The sequence below is a fragment of the Macrotis lagotis genome, chromosome 6 (genome assembly GCF_037893015.1).
Source record: "Macrotis lagotis isolate mMagLag1 chromosome 6, bilby.v1.9.chrom.fasta, whole genome shotgun sequence".
Taxonomy (NCBI): Eukaryota; Metazoa; Chordata; class Mammalia; order Peramelemorphia; family Peramelidae; genus Macrotis; species Macrotis lagotis.
The window spans coordinates 106,281,838-106,298,726 of NC_133663.1; the positions used below are offsets into that span (position 1 = coordinate 106,281,838).

General features: G+C 32.3%; 1 protein-coding gene across 9 annotated transcripts in view; it reads right to left on the reverse strand.

Annotated features, from left to right (window-relative positions):
- The window catches only part of DIAPH3 (diaphanous related formin 3), a 543,832-nt gene that overhangs the window by 63,450 nt on the left and 463,493 nt on the right, over positions 1-16,889 (reverse strand). Inside the window, exon 31 of one of the 9 annotated variants that reach the window (XM_074191778.1) lies at positions 116-220. The exons of the other annotated variants lie outside the window; for them this stretch is intronic. Within the exon in view, the coding sequence (XP_074047879.1) occupies positions 135-220 (86 nt within the window). The 3' untranslated portion in view covers positions 116-134. The remainder of the gene's footprint in view (positions 1-115; positions 221-16,889) is intronic. 9 annotated transcript variants of the gene reach the window in all.

The following is a 16,889-nucleotide window of genomic DNA, read 5'->3' on the forward strand; positions in this document are numbered from 1 at the left end:
ATTATTTTTAGAAAAAAATAAAATATAACACATGAAAACCTGCAATCAAACCTTGACTATCTTACTGTATTCTTGTAAAGTTCTCTTGTCTGTCAAACCTCTTTTATATACTGACCTATCATCCAGTGAGTTAGCTATCTTTCCCAGAAAGCCTTCCTTGCTTCCCAGTAAGTAGTTAGAGGAAAATCCAGGAAGTCAATATAACTGTATTGAAGAATACCTGGTAAAGAATTAGGTGAAGAAGACAGGAAAGGTGAGAGGAGAGAAAAAAGGGGAGTTATGAGAGCTCTGAATTACATGAGAAAATTTTGTATTTGAACCAGGAGGTGTTTACTAAGTTAAGAGAGTGACATGCTACAGAGAATGAACATTATGTATCAAAAATTCCCTTTATTATAGATCAATTAAGTGTAGAGATTATTAAAATCAAAACTTATGAACTTTAAAAATATTTAGTTTCAGAGACTAGTATGTAAAAATCAAAATGGAACAGATACATTAATATACTGCTGTTAGAGCTATGAATTGGTTTATTTTATTTTTTGGAAAATATTCGGAAATTAAATTAAAAATGTTCATATCCCAGTGATAGCACTATTAAGATTATACCTGAAAGAGGTTATTTATAGAGGGAAAAAAAAGACCTATCAGTTAAAAATTGTTCATAATAGCACTATAGAAAATTAGAAAATTAATTCATGATAAACAAAGTAATATGTAAGATAAGGAAACCTAACTACTGAAAAGAAAATCAAGCAGTATTGATTATTTTTAATTTGATTAGAGGATTAAAAGGATTTACCTTTTTTAGGAAAAGTTAGTCCTAAATTAAACCAGATTAACATAGTCTCTTAAATCTAGATTGCTATAGATTTGGTAAAAAAAGACAGATTGAGAAAACTATCGTTTAATAACAGAAAATTTAGAGAAATAGAATAATCATAAGATTATAAGATTTTTTTAAAAAAGCTTAATTTCCCTTTCTTGAAGAAAGGGGATTTGACCAGAGGTTAACTTTACCTTTCAGGAAGATGGAGAAGTTATTTCTCTTTCCTGTCTTAATGGATACACTCCTTTTTTTTCCTGAGCTATAGCTTAAGTTGAGTAATGGAATCATCTAAGAAAGACTGGGGTGGTGACAGTGGGGGCAGGGAGAAACTGTTAACTACTGACCCTAAATTCCTCTTTCCTGGTCTACTTTCTTGGTTACAAAAGGCAAGGACTTCAGAGTAGGATAAGAAAGCCTGGGGAGGGGCGGCTAGGCGGCCTATTGGATAAAGCACTGGCCTTGGAGTCAGGAGTACCTGGGTTCAAATTTGACCTCAGACACTTAATAATTACCTAGTTGTGTGGCCTTGGGCAAGCCACTTAACCCCATTTGCCTTGCAAAAACCTAAAAAAAAAAAGCCTGGGGAGGGGTGGCTAGATGGCACTGGCCTTGGAGTCAGGAGTACCTGAGTTCAAATCCAGTAATTACCTAGTCCTGTGGCCTTGGGCAAGCCACTTAACCCCATTGCCCTGAAAAATCTTTAAAAAAAGAAAGAAAGAAAGCCTGGGGGAAGCTAAGTAAAGTGACCTGCCTTCTCTAATTGAATTATATTTAAAATTATTTTCTGTATTTTTTATTCCTCTTTTCTGTTAAAAAAATCAGCTCTGTAAACCACTCCTTGATTCTGACATCAGAGGAGTCACATAATCTAATTTTTGTCTTCAATTTTCTTTTATTTCAGATAATATTTACACTGTTCTCAGTGAATTAAAATTACTGAATTGATAGCTGAATTTTATTCCAAGATGTCAAGGATGACAGAATCCATGATCAAAAATAGGGGAAAAGTCATGTTGAATTTGAGATTTCTATAGGATATTCAGTTTAAGAATCCTAGTAGATAGTTGGCAATGCAAGAAAAGAGTTCAGAAGTAAAATTAGGACTGGTTATATATATAACCAGGAGTCTACTCTTAGACAACAAGAGAGAAAGCGAGAGGGTGAAAGTGAGACATAGAGAGTAAAGAAAGAGGGAACAAGAAAGGCTTTTGATGTCTACTGAAAATTAAATCATGTCATTAAATATAGAAAGGAGAAAGAATCTTGGAGGAGAGAGTGATTAAAAGGTCAAATGCTACTGAAAGGTCAAGAAGAAACTAGCTAATAAGTTAAAGTCTTGGTTAAAGATTTAGTTAATAAATTTTATTAGGTACTTCTAACTGGGTTAAATACTAGTATTTGGATTTGACAGTTGAAAATTAAAAAGCCTATTTCTAAAATACCTATCAAACTAGCAAAGAAACTTTGGAATGGCAATTTACAATGAGTGTTGAGAACTGAAATCAGATTGCAATATGTTGAAAAGTATGTAAAAGAGGAAGTGGAGGCAATGAATTAAGACTTTCTAGGACTCTTGGGAATATAACTACATTAGTTTAAAGAAGCAGATTTATTTTCCTGACTGCTCATATTTTCTTAAAAAATTAATGAAATGAATTTGCAGTTTAACTATCAAATTGACTTATATTTATGTACCTAAAAATCTGAGAATGATAAATTAACAGAATTAAGAGGGGGGGAAAGAAATAAACAAAATAGAAAGCTTTTTAAAAAACCCCCATAGAAAATGCATACCAATTGGTCAAATTAAACAAAAAGGAAAACAAAAATTAGATTACCAAAATTTTGAAAAATGAGAGTAAATAATAACATGAAATGAAAATGAAACATAAAACAAATTACTAGAGAACATTACTTATATCAAAAAGCAGAATGTAAAAGTCACTGAATATCTGCAAAAGCATTCAGATTGACAAGATAAGGAAGTCTCAGGAAATCAATGTCAAAAAAATAAATAAATCAGGTAGACCATGAAGAAACTAACAGAGACAATAACTCTCCCATACCTGTAATTCAAAAGTGAATTTTAATTATATTCAAAAGAAAAACTACAAGGGATCCAAAATATCTGAAATACTGCTCAAAATCACTAATGAAAATGCAAATGAAGACAAATCTGTTTCATTACTTGACATTCATCACAGAGTGATAGTTCCTTTGGTAAAGTTAATTATAAGAAGATAGGCATGATAAATCAATGGAGGTAAGTGATATGGAAGTTCAACTAAAATTATTCAATGACTTAGAATTACATAAGAAACTTTACTAAACTGTTTATACACTTTGATGTAGCAATTCCATTACTGGGTTTATAGCTAAAGAAGGTAGTGATGGCAAGAAAGGACCTATATGTACAAAAATATTCAAAGCAACACAATTTGTTATTGTAAAAAATTGTTATCAAATTGGAAATGACTAAACAAGTTGTGGAAGACGTATGAAAATAAATGTTATTCCTAAAAAAGGAAAGACAAATATGAAGAATTCTACTACATTGTTAAGCAGGGTGAAGAAAGCAGTCAAAAAGACAATACAAGCAGAGATATATCTTATAAGCAATAAAAATGACATAAGCAATATAAATGATATAAGTAATATAAATGACATCATGAAAGTATAGCAAAATGTTGGTACCAAATTTTTTAAGGTACATATCCTTTTTTATGTTTAGGTATATTAAAACATCTATTCATTTTGAATGTTACTAAATTAAAGGCAATCACAAGTAAAAAAAATCTATTTTTGCATTTTTCTTATTTTTCCTGCAAAATTTCAATTTACCATTTTCTGAAAATGAAATAATTCTAAACACTACAATAAACAAAGTGGAATGTTTTAGATACAAACAGGAGTGGAATAAAGATTTATTAAATGAAAAGATGCTTTAACTCTCAAAATAAGCCAGGAATCAAATTCTACTGAACTGAAACTAAATCTTCCCTTATCTTATTTAAGTTCACTGAAATATGATTAAATTATAACAGAAGAAAGGAGACTATCATTTTAACTATATTCACTTTCAATTAATAATAGTTTTCACGTATTAAAGGGACCTTTAAAGAAAAATTTTTCTCAAATGGATTTCATTGAAAAAATTATTAAATGATTAAAACAAAGAAAAAATCTGATTTTGTCCCAAAAGAATTAAAGAAAATATTTTGAAATCAGTTTGAATAGTCAAAAAAGTCTTAAAGATGCAAATGAATATGAACCAATTCCTTCCCAAAGGTGATAATTTAACTTTCTAAATGAAACCTCATTAATGAAATGATTTTATGTATAACTGCCTCCTCACACCTACATGTTTCATAGAAAATATCTGTATAACTTTCTGAAGTTAACAAGTTATCCAAAAAATCAACAATTTTTGAACAATGGAATAATTACTTTGAACTCATTAGATTTTTTCTATAAGCATAAAATGATGAGTCATTTGCTTTTTTTAATCAATGGAGGTCAATGAAATAAAAAAAATTTAAGTGCTTTTTAGGTATTTCATTGTTAATGAAAAGCAACAAAATTTTGATTCATTCAATATCCAAATATATATATTCATTCATACATATTCAACTTCCTTAGATAGAAAAGGCTCTTTATCAATAAAATTTATGAATTGGGAAACCATTTGAAAATACAATGAGGGCGGCTAGGTGGCACAGTGGATAGAGCACCGGCCCTGGAGTCAGGAGTACCTGAGTTCAAATGTGGCCTTAGACACTTAATAATTACCTAGCTGTGTGGCCTTGGGAAAGTCACTTAACCCCATTGCTTTGCAAAAAAAACAAAAAACCTAAAATAAAAAAAAAGAAAATACAATGGTACCCAAGTTTATTGAAAACAACTTCTAGATTATTTGACCTTTGATGTTATCTTATTTTCATCTCTGTCTTGTAACCTCATTGGTGCCATTCTTTTCCTACTAGGTTGCACTCCTCTTTACTTTATGGATAGTCATATTTTGCCCCAGAAGTCTTTTCACCCTTGAAGATTATCACTTAAGCCCTGAAAGTAACACTTCAGAAGTAACCTTTGCCCATGAGGCCTCTCCTGACTGGAGGACAGAGGTTTTAAGGAGTCCACCCAGGCTAGTTCTCACTGCATTTCACATCAAGATGCACTCTCTTAGACTTTTCTATAATGTTGATTGCATTTTCCCTGAACTTTTTCCTCACCTTTTCTCCCTTTTCAGCTTCCTTTTATATGTTATTACTTGCCCTATTAAGCTCCTTGAAGGCAAGACTCTTTTTTTTTGTTCATATTGTTGTTATTAATGTTTACCAGAAAACCTGGAAAAATAAGTACTTAATAAATATACTGCTTGATGGACCAGTAAGATATGGCAAATTATCATTGATTCTTACATCTTAAGTGCTTCCAAATTGGGGCAAAATATAGCCAAAATTAAGGAAACAGTGATTTTTCTTTAAATATATCCATATACACAACTATACCACAGTGTTCATTTAATTTTCATTATGCAAAATGGGTAACTTCAAAGATTACATTTTCAAGTGAGGCATCACATATTTTAGGAACAAACTTTTCTTTAATGGGTCAGTGGCAAAAGGACATCTGATACAAAATCTGGACCTTAGTCAAAATTCAAAGATGAAGGGACACATGATACATACATATATTTTGTTTACTCACATATCTCTCTATATTTTGTCTACTGTTTTTGAACTATTATTCAATTAATCCCCCCTTCAACATATCCCCAATCTTTAAAACATGATCACTTATGACAACTTTAAAAAAGTTCAAATATTAACAGCATTACTTTTAAGCAGATTTTAAAAAACACAAGAAATAATATTAGCTCTCTCAGCAGGTACTAAGAAAGCTTTAAATCTCCAATTTTTCTACTCTTAAAATTCCACAAATCAATAAGAAAACCATTATATGTAAAAATTTACAAATTTCCCATAATCACAAATATAGCAGATTTTTATAAAATGTTGACTAAATTAGTCTCTAAATTGTAAGTTAGATAATAATTATTTTGCATAGAAGGGGAAAAAATGCTCTTAAAGTCAGAAATTAAGAGTGACTAGAACTAAATATTATAGGATGGCTCTTCCACTAACTTCTCCAGTGTGATATTTCTTACTTTAACCTTGATCACCTATATATATCCTGGTCTCCTCAATGTCAGCCAATACAGGGTATGCATTCCTACCTCTTGAGATTAATTCATTCTTTTTTTTAATTTTTTTAGGTTTTTGTAAGGTAAATGGGGTTAAGTGGCTTGCCCAAGGCCACACAGCTAGGTAATTATTAAGTGTCTGAGACCGGATTTGAACCCAGGTACTTGATTAATTCATTCTTTTGCATTTCCCTCTCTGAAATGCTTTCTTCATCCTCTCCCCATCCAAAATATTAACCATGTAAATTATATGATAGGTATTTAATAAACACTTTTCAAATTGATTATTTAAAAACCCAGTTCATAATGATTCACAAAATTTACTGAGGGTGAAAAAATAAATATTCAGAATTTAGCAAACAAAAATTTCATTTTGGCAAATGAAAACTTATTATAATTTAATTTGGTTATACTCAAGATTCTTATAATTCTTTAATCCTTTTCCTCTTAGACATCATCTATATACAAAAGGAGGGTAACTACGATAACTTCATATTACAAGCAATTCTTCCATTGTTCCTAGCTATGCACAGGAAAAATGGTAGGCATGACAGAAAATAGTGGATGATTCTTTGTGACTTTATCCATTAATAATTATTTTGAAATGTTAAGTTCATAGTATATTGGCTAATGTTTGATAGAACTGTTTAGATACTATGAGCAGTGTGATATGCAAATGAGATATATTGACCAATATCAAGATGAACTTTACCATCTTGTGGTTCACATTAAACTGTCTGCTTTCATTTTTACCATGAATCTACATCATCAAAAAAAGACACAAAATAATGTGATTTTTAAAATAGATCTGCATCCTCATCATATTTTCATTTAAAATATTGCTCACTATGATAAATATCTAATAAAATAAGATAGAATCCACACTATCTTAAAAATTGAAAATATATTTTTCAGATAATTTATTTTCTGTTGTATCAAACAAAATAGTGCCTATAAGATATATTAAATAATGCTGCAAATAACACAGTAATCTAAATGTGGCAAGAGGCTTAATAAATTGCTTCCTGGGCTCAAATAAATGGACTTGTTGGACATCATTATCTATACAAGACACAAATGTCAGCAATGGCAATAGTACTATCAAAGATTTATTTCTGTGATACTTGGAATAGTAAAACTCTTTCCCTAAATAGTATTTTTTTTTAACAACTTACAGAATTAGATCTGTCTAGTATATTAAAGCAAGGTTGTGATTAAATTTGCCACCCTTTCATCCTTCCCATTGGAAAGAAAAAACAGCATGGTAGAACTTTCACAAGAATTTGACCCTAGTACTTCTAAAATCAAAAGGTAGAGTCACAATCTTAAAATATGAAATTATATTTTTAAAAAAGTACTAAAGCATGATTGTACCCAAATATGTCATCTCAATTTCCCTTCCTACCTTTTAAAAAATATCTAGTATTAATAGCATGGTAGAACTTTCAAAAGAATTGGTCACATGCTCTTTTGATACAGTAAACAAGATAAGCTTCTTCCTCTCTGCTAATGGTATTGATCTATTATATCACAAAGTCAAGAGTTTTAAAAGTCAACAAGAACAGCTACCATATAAACAATAGTAAAAGTAAAATTGTTGAATGGACGTTGTGTAGTATTTAATTCACTAATGTAAAACAATTCCACCGAATAGGCTAATCAGAGAATTAGCCTTGATGTCCAGAAGACCTGGTTTCAAGTCTGTCTGATAACATTGGCTATATGATCCTGAGTAAATTGCAACCTCTCAGTCTTCTAGAAAGATCTCTAAGACTACAAATTGCAGGGGAGGTGCTGACTTAAATAGAAGAGTGATTTCTCCTTCTCAGGGAGTTCCTTGTAACAACCACAGGTCCAATTCTTATCTTTGCAAACATTAAATTACTTATATTTTGTAGCTAGTACATTCTTGCTAGCCCAACCAGATGTGGTCACACACAAAATGAAATACTACAGAGGAAGAACTATAAAATGAGCTAATCCTTTAACATTTTGAGAGTAAAAATTTTTCCTCATTTATATATAGTGCATAACACTTTTAATAATAGTAACAATATTGACAAATTTCATTTATATAGTCCTTGCTATATGTTAAGCACTGTGCCAAGCACTTTACAATTATTATCTCATTTTTATAATTATAAATTGTAGTGCTAGAGTATTTGGAAGGAAATGTGAGATGTGTAAGTTTAGAGTAACCACAACAGGTGTTCATATGGACTTTTCAGGCCAGAGCTGTGGTAGAGCATTCCGAGTTCAGATTGTCTCTAACACAGTGATGTCATTTTGGTCCTCTTTGAGAACCAAGGACAAGAACCAATTATCTCATTTGATCCTAGGTGCCATTATTATCATTGCTATTTCACAAACAGGAAACTGAGGCAAGCATGTTAAGTGACCTGTCCAGGATCCCACAACTAGTCAGTATTTGAAGCTGGATTTAAACTTAAAGATCTTTTTTGACTCCATCCTCTAGATCACCTAGCTGCCCATTTGCATGTTGTGAATAATCACTCAAATGCTCAAAGTTCTTGGAATCTCCCTTTTGAGAAAACATGAGTTTTTTTGCTGATGACTTATACATCCATACCAAAGTAGAAAGGTTAAATTGTACTAATTTATAATGATGCCTTTTATTTGAATTTTGGTTCAGAACCATGATTTTATAAATGTAAGGAATTTCTGGTATAGAAGCTCCCTCCACTGATGGAAGTCAGCAATTCATCTCTAGTATTGCTGATAATAGATAGCTCTCTGCCCATTGAGCCAGGGATTCATAAAATGGGGTCTGTGAACTTGTTTTAAAATATTTTGATGCCTTGTAATTGGTTTTTGTAGATTTTAAAGATGCATCTGAAAACATCAGATAGATGTTCATAGATTTCACCATATTGCCACAGGGGTCCATGGAACAAAAAAAGTTAAGAACACATGCACTAGATCATGCTGTCCTCACCATCCTTATCAATGCAGTTTTACGTGGTTTTTTTGTCTGTTTGTGTGTGTGTGTGTGTGTGTGTGTGTGTGTGTGTGTGTGATTGATAGTAAAGTAACTGAATTTTGAGTGTTTGAGAAAAACAATGGAAAAAAAATGAGATTTTTTTTTTAGAAATCAACCATCACTTGTGATGCCTTTTTAAAAGCTACACCCAGCAATGAAACCTCTTAAGCCTGTTTTCAATCATCATAAACTTTACAAAACAACCCTTAATTCTTTTTTAAAATTAAAATTTCAGTAAGGAGTAATAGATACTTTATATTCATATATTTAAATGGCAGCACCTCATCTAAAAAGGGAGTGTTTTCAACCCTTCCTATAATTGAGGAAAAAACATATTCAAGATGCAGCCCTGAAATGAGCTCGGTGTGATTACTACAGATAGTATCCATTTTTCTTCCCCAGATATTTAAGCCTGTGGTCTGTCTGTAATAAGGAAGTATATCTTTTGTGAAAAGTACTCATGATCTTCATTAATATAAAGAATAGTAGAAACCGTTCCTTTCTTGCAAATTCTCACGTAAAGCTTTCCTGCCTGAATAATTCTTTCTGAAATTGAACTATAGGAATAAAATATCTTTTTTTGGAAAAAAAATTTTAATCACTCTGACTTCTAACTTCATTGTGCATATGTAACACTTAAAGATGACTAATAAAATGTAACATTTTAACTTTTGTAAGGCCTTAGTTTTGAAATGAGGTCCTTTAAACACGTTCACAGAAAACAAATGTATTTTATGTTTAATTTGCAAACGGGAATTATACTTACAAAATCGTAACAGGCCTAGAATTATGTGACCCTTGGCAAATCACTTAACCTCTGCTTGCATCAGTTTTCCTCAATGGTAAAAGAGGAATAGTAATAACAGCTACCTCTTGGGTTAAGTGACTTAACAGGGTCACAAAGCTAGTAATTGTTTGAGGCCAAATTTAAACTTATGTTTTCTAACTTTAGGTCTGGTTGAGAAATTCATTTAAGATCCCATGTACATGGATGAGGGCCTACTATGTATGGTGCGGTGTGACTAGTCTTTAATCCATTCAATCCATCTTTTAAATAAATAACTACTAAATCAAAATGACTGAAAAACAGGGACTGACAAAAAAACCCAACCGTCGGTACTCTCCAAGCTCCACAGAATCAGAATTCTGTATTTCATCATGCCTCAACTTTCTTTTCACTTAGAAGATCCCTCTACACCTAATACCTTCTCATACTGGAAGATTCCTCTGACCCAATTGGGATCCCTCCTCCAATATCTCCTGAAACTTCTCAAATGAAGTTTCTCCTGGAAGTTCTAATCTAAGGAAGGTTCCAGGCCAGTCATCCTTCATTTATCTCCCGGTTCCCCCATATGACTCTCAAAACGTGGCCACCATGGCCTTTTGTGGGTATCTTTTCCTTCTGTCATCTTTTTACTGCCCTTGTATATGCTTTCCCAATTAGAATGTAAATTCCTGGAGCACAGTAACCATCATTCTTCATGCTTATACAACTGTGTTGTAATTCATATTAGTTCAAAGAAGAAATTCAATTTAACATGAATCACAAAATGATACCAGGTCTGATTCAAGGTGAGTCAAAAGTTCTGTTAATGTAACACTTGTGAATTATTGAGTATATTAAAACATTGGTATCATCAATCTGTACTTAATTATCATTGTATATGTAATGTGTAGCTTCATACCATATTACTAAGTTGCATTAAATAATTTTAAAGAGTACTTAACAAAAGAAAACAAAGGTAAATATATTTTATATGGGAAGACTGCCTGTGCAGAGACATGGGATGGTGGTGGTGGGAGGGAACTTGTTATTATAATAAAAATTTGATGTAGCTGAATAGTATAAAAATAATTATAGTAACTCTAAAATTGGATGAGATAATGGACTATCCAAAAATCAGTGGTACATATTATAAAACATACAAGAACTAACTTTTCTTTTTAACAGAGGAAAAAAAAGAACCTGAATTTAAAGGGTCAAAGGATTACCTAACAGATACTGGAAGGTAATGCAATGAAAACCAATTCCTATGAATTAGTTTCAAAATTCTTCTCAGAGGTTACAGCTATTGATTGTTTCCAGTTTTTGGTGGTCAATAAGAAACTGTGGGTGAATAAAGCTGGTTTAGAAGACTGGTGTCTTCAAGTTATTTTAACCTAGTGTGTCAGGTAGACAACATTATGTTTAAATTATTATTGATTTTTAGATAATGTAGGTTGTCCAACTATACTTGATTTTTTTATGGAAGGACATGAGCATGCAAATCCACCAAAATGGATAAGGTTTTCCGAATCTATCAGGTTATCAGTGATTCTAAGTACAACAGTCAGTATTTGAAAAACTTATGCTTTCTACCACTACTGTAATAGTACTTTCTATTAATTGCAATAAGCATGAAAAATAACAAAAATTATCATTATTTTATTATTACTTTAGCTAGCATTTAATATAGTGCCTACCATGTTAGGCATTATCCCAGCATTTAACAAATACTACTTCATTTGATCCTCACAATAATCCTGAGAGATAGGTGCTATTGTTATCCTTATTTCATTTTATGAGGAAACTGAAGTAAAAAGTTTAAATCATTTGTTAAGGTTTGTGGACTTGGGTCTTCCTAATCCCAGGTCCAATATTCTATCTAATGGCCCACCTACATTTTGTTTATCCTTTACTATTACACTGTTAATTAACAGATTAAAAAAAACTTTGTTAATAAAAATTTTCATTAGGCTGGAACCAATTAATATGTTTTACACATAATTATTATTAGCTTTGAATACTGAAAATTAGAAAAGTGTGACCATTTAATGGAATCATGATTTGCACTAATAAGAACTGAGCTTTATTATATTTCCAATACTTGGTCCAGTGCCTAGTAATAGGAAGAATTTAATAAATCCTGCTTACTTGACTTAAAATTCCTGTTAAAAAATTTAGAAGCTTCCTATTTTCTCTAGGATGAAAACAAATCAGCCTTGTATTTATCCCCTCTCCCCCCAGCCTCCCAACCCAACTAAAATGTATATGTGTTTACACAGAGATGATGTATTTATATATGTATACTGCACCCCTCTCCCTTACAAAAATAATACAAATAGAAGTATAAAAATACACACATATGCATTTTAAAATTATTATTTATATGCGGACTCCATATGAAATGTTTGTATATTTGTTGCTGTTGTTATTTGTCCTTCATTCTAGAAGAGAGAATTGAATTTCAGTGAGACAGAGCTGAACAAAGTTAGCCTTTCTCTCTCCTCCAAAGTCATCAGAGTTGAGTGGCAAGACAAAGGTCAAGATGACTGGGATGGCTCAGGATTCAGTGACTGACCTTGATCTTTCTATTTTAAGATCTTTCCCATGTATCTGCCTGAAGCTATGCCCATTCAATTACTAAGGACTAGAACATATGTGTGTGTGTGTCTATACCCACACATATACATGTATATCAACATATGTATTCTTATTTCTGTAACAGAAATTCAAATATCGTCTTAAGATATAATCAGAGAAGTATTAAGGTGTTAACTTTTTTTTTTCACCAAGTGTGAACAATTTTCTCAAACTTAACTGCAAAAAGTGATGTTGAATATTTGCAACATCTTAGAATTGTAGAGGTAGTAGGATGACACAATGGTAGAGCACTAGATCTGGAAGGTAAAGTCTGAATTCAAATCCTGCCTCAGACCCTTACTTAGTTATGTGATCCTGGGCACATTTTTAAACCTCTATGTGTCTCATTTTTGTCATCATAAAATGGAAGATAATAATAATAACAATAACAATAACAACAACAACAACAACAACAATAATAATAATAATAATAATAATATCAGCACGTACTTCCCAAGATTGTTGTGAGGATCAAATGAGATATTTGCAAACATTAAAGTACTATAGAAAGGTTAGTATTTATTAACTTTTTAGTCATATCATTTTCTGCTCACTTGACTTTAATATCAGTTCAGATTTCTTATATTCATAATCTTTTAAAAGAATGATAATATTCCATTATATTCATAAATTATAATTCATTTAGCTATTTCCTAATTAATAGGTACCTACTTTATTTCTAATTTATTGCTAACATAAAAAGTCTAATGAATATTTTGATATATATCTATTCTCATGACCTATGTATCTAACAGTATACTTTTAAAAACTATTTTGTATTGACTTATCTGTGTACATGTTATTTCTTTTAGTAAAATATAAGTTCTTTGTGGTAGGAGGTAAATGACTTTAGGAAAAAACTTGATGGGAGAGGATAAAGAATGTTAACCTCATACTATTTCTTTCCTTTGCTAGGATTTCTATAAATGTTACCTAAAGTCATCTTGGGACAGAACTCTGCCAGTTTGAACATCTATCTCTAAATTAGAAAAGGTTTGGATGAAGAATGTTAAATAGACTAAAATTGCTTCTAGCAGGCTTATGTCTAAAATGTAGATATAACATTAATATACATGCATATGTATGTCTATACATATCTATACACACATATACATGTTTTTTTGACAGCAGTTTACAACCTTTTTAAACTAGCACAAATAGGGTGGCAATAAAAATTGTGAAATCAACACATTCATTTAAATTTATAAAGTAAAATTTTGCCAATTTTTTTTTTCCTCAAAAAGGGATCAAATGGGGGGAAAATGTCTTTTCCAGTTGTCCCATTACCACAGAATGGTCACTGTGGTCAGTCAGTCAATAAGCATTTTATTCACCCGGGGTAATGACCTGGATGGAGGATATGATGGCCTTACAAAAACAAAATAAGCTGCCTCAGGAAGCAAAGAGTTCTCTGTTACTGAAAATTCATAAGAGGAAGCTGGGTAACCACATATTAAAGATATAAAGGAGGAGAATCCTTGGCTCATGTACAGCTTTGGACTAGGTGATCTCTAAGGTTCCACTTCTGAGGTTTCTGATCTACTTGTCAACATTACGGACTATGGTCTGGAAATCTTTCTGCAAAATCCAGTGAACTTTGGATAAAGAGAATACACTGATTTTGAAGTCAGAATCTGGATTCAAATTCTACCTGAATTTCCTTGGGCAAATTACTTAACTTCCTCAGTTAAGTTCAATTTCCTCTACAAAATTAGGGGATTAGATAGCCTATTAGGTCCTTTTCATTTTTTGATCTACAAGTATGGCAAGTGAGTCTAGCTTGAAGGTCAGAGGGAGTAAGCTTAGTGTGAAATATGAGGGAGTACTGAGTCAAAGAGGTTGCTGGTGGTGCTGAAACAAGCTTTTTGCTGTGGCAATAACTCTACAAAGAAACCTGGCCACATTTTCTCTGTGCCAAGATTGGCTTAACAGCAGGAACAGAGGAGATCCATTTCCTCTTTTAGTTTTTGCCAATAAAGGAACTCTTTACCTTGAAGATGCCCATAACTCTAAATCTTAAGGTAACACAAAATGAATTTATTTTGAATACTACTATAACTACTACTGATAGCATTGCTATATTTGTTGTTTTGAAAAGTCCTATGTACAGGCATTATTTAATCATCACAAGTTAGAAATTTTACTATCATAAATTTACATAGTCTGTGATCCTGAAAAAAATTTTAAAAAGCTGAAATTATTTTTTTCCTTCTACTACTACATTTTTCTATCATAAATAATACCACAGAACAATTTAGCTGCTTTATGTTCAAAGTTGTTACTGTAATAGGGGAAAAATGAAAATACAATAAAACTGTGGGTGTATACGTGTGTATGTGAGTGTACACACATGTGTGTGTAAGGATCACATCTGCCATACAGCTGGATTTGTTACAATTAGGAATCTAATGGATTAGGGGGGTCTGGTATGATTTGATCTAGTCTTACAAATGACTATTCTCAATTAGTTTCATGTGAAAATTATATTTTGTAGGCAGAAGGAAGTGAAGATAGTTAACATTTTTGTATTCTCGTTACTTTTTTTTTCACAAAGGAATTTATCATTAAAAATTAGGAAAATAAAGGAATATCTAAAGAGTCCAAACTAGTATGCATTAACTGCCTGTCAACTTTATTTTTTCTAATATCCTAGTTTCTCTATTTCTCTGCTTATAGAACACCAGCTTTCATTAGTCATGGAATATAAGTCTTGGTGCTACCTTATTTACATTCCATTAAAAATAATCAGCATTTCATAATTAGAATCATCCAGGGCACTTCTGAATTTATAGTAGGACCAAACACAAACAGTGCTTTTTTAGTTACAACAGTGTCACAACTGCATTCTACAATGGTTAAAACTATATGAGGAAAAGAAAACTACTGTAATTAGACCTTCCTTCAAATCATACTGTAAGTCAGAAAAGGGGAAAAATCGATATTCAAAGCCTGTAATAACACAAAACCTCAAAATCATTGCTAATTCAAGAACTCTACCACTGTAAGGAATGAAACACACTTTTCTTTTTTCTTCTTAGAGACAATCAAGGATAAGTGACTTACATAGGGTCACACAGTTAAGCAGCTGAGGCCAAATTTGAACTCTTGACTCAGGGACTGGTGCTCTAAAACCACTGTGCCACCCAGCAGCCCCTTGAAATTCATTTTACCAAGAAAGCTTAATTGTAGAAAAAGACATTTAAGAATTACTATCATCTGTTTTGACAAATGAAGTCCTTTCCCTGTACTTTAAAATTCTTAGTAAAACAGACCTTGTAACTAAATTGGAAGAATGTTGTATTTAAAATATTAACTGCCATTATCAGCATCATCAAGAGATAGAAAATATCCTGTTTTTAGTGTAAATGTTCAACAAACAGACTGTGCCAAGCTTATCAAAATGATTCTTTGTGCTCATCCTTTGGATGATCTCACCCTCGGCAAAATCATAACTTCATAGTATTGCTTTGACCCATACCAGGTTTTCTCTGAGCTCAATCAAGCACTGGACACCCATGCTCAGGTCATAAAGCTCTGCAATGAATTAGACTTGTCTCATTTATGCTGTTACCCCTCCACTACCATGGTTACAGGTCACTTGTAAACCATTGGTATAAGTAATATGATCTCATCACACTGCCTTGGGGTTCTTCCACTAGGTGCAGGGCCACTGGTACAAGTATTTGATTCCTGCTTGCTTGCAAGCTATTTCCCTCACTTTGAAATTAAACTTGTTAGATTCCTGACTCTCTTGCCTTTAGTTTGCTGTTTGGCTCGAGCCATCCTCAGTTAGAGGCTGGTTTGGTTCAGTTGACAGCACTGAGGATAAAAATTATTTTATTATGGAAAACAAAACTAAATTTCACATTTGTGCTAATTCTTAGAATCAAAAAGTCACTTAATTTGTCAGCCTCAGTTTCATTATTTGTAAAACAGAAATATAATACCTGCCTCCCAGGTTTCTGTGAGGATCACTTGAGAGGTGATAGGACAAAATTGCTTTCAGAAGCTGACTGGATACAGCTTTCCATACTAGGCTAGTTTTTCCCCATACCTTCACCCACACAGGTAAGTGCAGGTCAAACTTCTTCCTGGACTTTATTTACCCTGGACTTGCTGGCCAACTAAGGGCAGAGCAAGTCCCAGCTATGGAGAGGTTGGGGTGTCTCATACTTGGCAGATGCCTAAGAAACTTCACAAAATTGCCAAACTGATGACATAATGGCCAGATGCAAATCTGGACCACAGGCTTGTGGCCAAAGAGGTTAAATTTCACTGTATCCTTGTTGCACTTTCTTGCTAACAGGGCAGAGTAAAACTCTACTGTCAAATGTTCAATGACTCAAGTGCCTCATTTTCATTGCAACATGGAACCTGAACTAAGAGGAAGTCAATGTTATGTTAGAGCCTTGGACTACAAGATGAGGACAGTGTCATGATTAATATGGAT